A 5,901-nucleotide genomic window follows, 5' to 3' on the forward strand; every position below is an offset into this window, starting at 1 on the left:
TCTTTATCAAGAATCAAAAGTTATAATTTTTTTATTATTTACATCTTTTCATTTATAGTTATTGAAACCATATAAATATTTAAAAATATTACCATACTTATAAAACAATTTTCAAATTTAATGAAGAAAACCATTTAATTGTACCTATTTGAATCGAAATAATATGGAAACAAAACCAATAATTTGCCTAATTATCATTTCTAATTTTATATAGTATGAGTGCATTAAGTAAGGACACATCATTGAAAATGACATAAAAAAATTAATTTAAAAATTCTTGATGCTAAAGCATCTTGTGGTTGATTAGCACTATGAAATATAAATCCTTATAAATAATCCAACAATAGTTGCCCCCATCCTCCTTCAGTGGCCTTTTCTCATTTCTTCATAATATATTTTAGGGGCAAGCTTTTCTTTATGGTTTTGTGATTTTAATAAAAAATTCCAAGTGTTAAATTAATCTCAAATGCATCTTGAAAAGGAGGGAAGCTTAACCTTACATAATAATTGATGAGGAAAATCTAGATTGGCCGGTATTAAAAGATATAGTAAAACGTTGGACACTTTAGAGATTCTGTTACCTTACGATGGAAGGAAAGCAACTTTTAGACGGTGACATGGCAGTCATATGATCGTATGGTAGCAGTGCTTTCAACTTTCAATGTGGCAACAAGTGCAGCAATTAAATTAGTTAGGTATTACATTACTAGCAGTCAAAAAGTAAAGTAAAAGCTTTAGGCTTCATCTTTAGCTTTAGCTTTAGCTTCTTGTTGTGTTCTGGGTTTGCTACTTTTTGTGAAAATGGATTTAGGACTAGGACTTTACTTTTGATTAGCTAAAGCACTACCTTCTCTTAATATTGTTTTTTAAGATGAGTGGCAGTCTCTAATGTATCAACTTACGTTTAAATTCCCTCGTCTTAATAACTGATTGACGAGCTAAACACGATGAAGCGGAGCGCCTCGGAGTTGGCTCTTGAGGAGTTCAGCAGGAACACTCTGAGTACCACCACCATCGCTGCACCCTCTGCCTTCCCTGATTTCGCTCTTCATCCGCCCATCGCCCATCTTTCTAATTCTTTCCACTTCACTGAATTTCCCAGAGATGCAGCTGAGTTTAGCCCTCAAACACATGTATTATTGTCACAGACGCTTACCTCACACCTTGATTCTCAATCATCCTTCTGCGGTACTTTCTCTTTTCTTTTCTTTACTTACGTATAGATACAAATTTTCAACTTTTAATTTAGGTTATTGGATGTATGTACATATACAAATTAGGAAATGAGTCGTGGGGAAGTACAGTGTGTGAAGGGAATAACTCAAACTATAGGAGTAGGGAGAATGAAGTTAGAGGAGCTACAACTCCTTCCTCTGATCATGATCAGTCCGATGATGATGACGACGATGTAGAAGAAGAAGATGATGATGATGATGATGAAGATGAAGAAGGAGGAGAAGGAGAAGGAGAAGTAGAAGAAGCAGATGCTGGTCAGTCTGAACAGAGCTTAGACCCCTCTCATTTGAAACGCCTCCGCAGGTATTTTTAATATATACCTATATGGTATTTGGTAAAATGAATTCGTAATCCCCAGTATTGCAACTCTATTTCCTGCAGGAAGCTTTCTAATAGGGAGTCTGCCAGGCGATCAAGGAAAAGAAAGCAAGAGCAACTGGCAGAACTTGAATTCCAGGTCACTACTATATATATTTACTATTTTTGTAAACCTTATAGAAGCACAATCCTTAATTATTTTTCTTAATATTTCTTTGAAAAGGCTGAACAATTAAGGGGAGAAAATGATTCCCTATTCAAGCAGCTTACCAATGCTCATCAACTAATTCGTGATGTTGGCACTAACAATCGAGTGCTCACCTCAAATGTGCAAGCCTTGAGGCACAAGGTACGTATTTTCTTTACTTTTGGTATTTATTGCGATGCATACTTGTAATTTTCCTTTCATAAGGCAAAGTCTGAAAGGGTAATATAATCATTACATCATGCATATATAGGTAAAGCTGGCTGAAGATATGCTAGCTGGAGGCTCCTTCACATGTGGTTTGAATCAACTTGTTCAGAGTCACTTGACTTCACAGCAACCGATTGCTACTAATAATCACAATCTTGGGCGGGTGGTAAATGTCTCCCCCACTATTACCGTTCAAGGAGATTCTTCTTCCTATGCTGGATTCACAGACATGGGGAACTCACCAAATCTTGGCCTGCCAACTCTTGATTTCACCAATTCCAATCAGAATAATATTGGAATTGGTGGTGATGCTATGAGCTGGCCCTAAGGATTAATTTATTTTTATATGTATCAACTGTGTCCCTGCTTTGCTTTGTCGATTAGATTTAGATCCAGTTAATGTACTAGTGATATTTAGATCCAGCTTTGCTGACTGCTGAAATTGCCTTTAGTCAAATTGCTTTCATGCTTCACGTATTTCTTTTGGAACTAAATTACACTATTACATTATAATTAATAGTTGTGCATGCAAATAGTTATTAAGCAATCAAATTTTAAAGTGTAATTAGAAAATTTCGAGATTATGGTTAAAATAACTAGAGAAAATATATGATGGAAGTAATTAAGAAGTGATTTAATTAATTAAGGCCAGCAGCAGCCTCCTTCATCATCAATTCAAACTCAGTAAAATCGACCTTTCCATCCAGGTTCAAGTCGACAACTTTGAGCATCTTCTCAATCTGAGTCATATCCCACCCATTGTCCAACCCCAAGCATTGCAGCACCCTCTTCAGCTCTACTGCGTCAATAAATCCGTTGCCATCCTCGTCAAATATTTTAAAGGCTTGCCGTAGCAGCTTATTCCTCTTGGACCCATCTTCTTCTTCTTCCATCAGTAGCACCTCCTCCACCGATACTTCCTCTTCCAACCCATCACCACCAGCACCAGCGGCCAGGTCAAAGCTAGCATCGAGTTGCTCATCCTCCCCGGTGTGATCAACCAGGCCAAGCTTCTCCACCACTTGACGGGCTTTCTTCTTGTTTATTCTGCCGTTGCTTTGGTCCATGCCGAACACAGCAGTGAGAGCCCGGAGCATCAACTCATGACCTGGTGCTTGTGAGTTGTGAGCCATGGGGTCAGTGGGATCAACGTGAGCTGCTGAAGTTGGTCGTGTGTCTCCGCCTCCCAGCGCATGCAGGAACTCTCCCATTAATCGGGAACATACTCCAGTTATGCCACTCATCTCAACTGCTGCTCCTTAGCAGTAAAAAGCTAAATGCAGGAACAAATTCCTCAATAAATTAATAATTATGAGTAGTGACGAGTGAATGGAAAGAAGAAATAGGAGAAGCTCTCTAAACTCTAATTGCTTCTCTTGTTTGTTGCACCAACACAGCAACACCAACCTAGACTCTGGTTTGGGTTATTTATAGTATTAGCCCTGGGCATTATTATAACATGGATTAAAACCACACCTCCAGGAACCTTCACAGACTAACCCTACTCTGCCATTGATATGAAATCTACACCACTCACTCAATCATTCATATTTAATACTACATAATTAAGTGGCAGGTTCAAATCTGATTAACGTTTAAATACTCATAAATAAGAAATATGGTAACTTGCATATTTAAATTAAATACAATCAGGTTGTGACCAGGATGATGCATGCATTAAATTATTTGTAGAATATATATTATATAATTGTGGTTAAGTGTTATGTCAGAGACAGACTGTTGGGAAAAACAACTCTGGTATCCAGCCTGTCCTGTCCGGACGATGTATCTGATTACTGTAATTATAAGTATTACTATCCTTTAACTGGTGAAATGTGTAAAGTTTTTTATTCCTACTAGCACGGATGGATGCAAGTGGCGCGGGAGGGCGGTCGTCCCTTTATAATTTTCATATTTTTAAATTTTATTTATAAATTATCATATATTTTAGATTTGATATAATATAACATTTGTCCTTCTTAATCAAATTGTATTTTATATAATTTATTTCCTTAAACCATAACATTATACTTTATATTAACAAAGTAATTTTTAATTTTTAATTATATAATTTTAATAATAATAATAATCAAATATTAATGTATGATAGACCTTAAAAAACTAAACTTAGAGGCCAACTTAGATTTTAAAGCCAAATTCTAAAATTAATTGATTTGGCCCATACCCATACATGCTAGGTTAGTAACTTTCTTGTATTTTGATTTGTATGTCTTGGTAAGGAATTATCTTCCTTTGGTAAGGTTTCGACATTGCCAAGATAAAAAGAAAGGAGTTTGATGCCGAGACTAAGAGCACAGAGTGAAAAAATACAAATTATCTTCCTCTTGGCTCCTTACGCAAAAGACCTCTCGATTTGATGACCTCACAATTGAGCATCACTATCAGTTTGATATATTCATTATTCATTGTTGGTATCAATTCATTGCTAACATAAATGAATTTTCGCTTTAATAATGATGTAGTGCAATTATTTCTTCTAAGCTTCGCTTTGGATCCACACGATAATTACAAAGCTTTTTGGGTGGAAGATATTTGCAAGCTTATGAATGATTTTTATCCAAACGATTTTATGAAGCAAGAAAAACTACACATGAAACGTAACACCCCTAACTCGTATCCATCGCCGGATTAGGGTTACAGAACATTATCTTACAATCAGAAAGATTTAACATCATAATATTAAAATAAATTAAACATATCATAATCCATTCAATCACATGCATTTTGTCCCGAAATCGAGCCCTCGAGACCCTAAAAATAGCTTAGAAGTAATTCGGGACTAATTTGAAACAAAATGGAAAGCTTAAGAAAAAGTGGCAAAAATTAAAAACAAGGGTCACACGGCCGTGTGAAATCATCCCAAGCCGTGTAACTTTCGAACAAGGGACACACGACCATGTTACCCGTGTAACTCACTGAGTTGCCCCACACGCCCATGTGTCCGTGTAACTTTCTGAGTTGCCACTCACGTAATGTACCAGGCCATGTGATAGGCCGTATAACTCACTGACTTGAATCCTAATAAATTCTCATATGACACATGGTCATGTCACCAAGCCGTGTGTCTCACACGACCGTGTGACAGCTCATGTCTCAGGCCGTGTGAACCCAAAATTTACCTAAAATCAAACCATTTCATACCTAATTCATGCATAACTATTCAAACCATTTAAACACACATTCAAAGGATTCAAACACCATTCAAACATGCATAAACATGCCCTTTCAAACATCCTAAATCACCTAACCAATATGCAATTCAAAGGCATTACACCAAAACATTGCATACCAAAACTAGTCAACATTTCTTTATTTCAAGCATTATAACCTAGTTCAATTACCTACCAAAACATATCACAAATGAACATTATCAAGCCATTACTAACACACCATAAGAACCTTATAAACATGTACTTAAAAGTGACCAAAATGACATGGTTTGGTAAGGGACTATAATTCAACAAATCAAACATAACTTCAAGGCTTAAAATTACCAAAACTTACATTAACACATTCATTAAATACCATTACAAAACAACCTATACATGCCATTATAAACCTTGGCCAAAATACTCAAAAACTACGGAATTGACTTTGGATAGTGTGATAGATTTTCAACGAGCTTCCAACCGATCAAGCTTCCGATAATCTATAAAACAAAGGAAAGAAACTACGTAAGCGACAAATACTTAGTAAGCTCGTATAAACTTAAACAAAATTTACCATGTCATTTATACAATTCAAACATTACCATATGTAATGACCCTATAGTCAGGGGTGTTAGAAAGTGCATTCCCGAGACTCCATTCCCATAAATAGGACTCATAAATATTTAATAAAAATATTTATGAAGTTAGTCGTTTAGTTAATTAGATTTTGATTTAGTGAATTTTGTGAAATTAAAAGTTATT

The 5,901-nt window shown here is 35.8% G+C and overlaps 2 protein-coding genes across 2 annotated transcripts; one reads left to right on the forward strand and one right to left on the reverse strand.

The window, feature by feature from the left end:
• Positions 1-675: 675 nt before the first annotated feature.
• LOC108484637 (basic leucine zipper 9) lies at positions 676-2,486 on the forward strand. The gene is made up of 5 exons (XM_017788501.2): positions 676-1,188; positions 1,281-1,539; positions 1,618-1,693; positions 1,778-1,903; positions 2,013-2,486. The coding sequence occupies exons 1-5, from the start codon at positions 948-950 to the stop codon at positions 2,295-2,297; spliced, it is 987 nt and encodes a 328-aa protein (XP_017643990.1). The 5' UTR covers positions 676-947; the 3' UTR covers positions 2,298-2,486.
• Positions 2,257-3,513, reverse strand: LOC108481029 (calmodulin-like protein 2). The gene has a single exon (XM_017784194.2). The coding sequence runs from the start codon at positions 3,211-3,213 to the stop codon at positions 2,608-2,610; it is 606 nt and encodes a 201-aa protein (XP_017639683.1). The 5' UTR covers positions 3,214-3,513; the 3' UTR covers positions 2,257-2,607.
• Positions 3,514-5,901: the final 2,388 nt, after the last annotated feature.

The sequence above is a fragment of the Gossypium arboreum genome, chromosome 6 (assembly GCF_025698485.1).
Source record: "Gossypium arboreum isolate Shixiya-1 chromosome 6, ASM2569848v2, whole genome shotgun sequence".
NCBI lineage: Eukaryota > Viridiplantae > Streptophyta > Magnoliopsida > Malvales > Malvaceae > Gossypium > Gossypium arboreum.

Excerpts from the sequence above, each read along its gene's own strand:
- LOC108484637 (XM_017788501.2), top strand. The coding sequence starts at position 948 with ATGAAGCGGAGCGCCTCGGAGTTGGCTCTTGAGGAGTTCAGCAGGAAC. Across the intron at positions 1,189-1,280 it reads TTCTCAATCATCCTTCTGCG|GAAATGAGTCGTGGGGAAGT; the intron begins GTACTTTCTCTT and ends TATACAAATTAG. Across the intron at positions 1,694-1,777 it reads TGGCAGAACTTGAATTCCAG|GCTGAACAATTAAGGGGAGA; the intron begins GTCACTACTATA and ends TTCTTTGAAAAG.
- LOC108481029 (XM_017784194.2), bottom strand. The coding sequence starts at position 3,213 with ATGAGTGGCATAACTGGAGTATGTTCCCGATTAATGGGAGAGTTCCTG.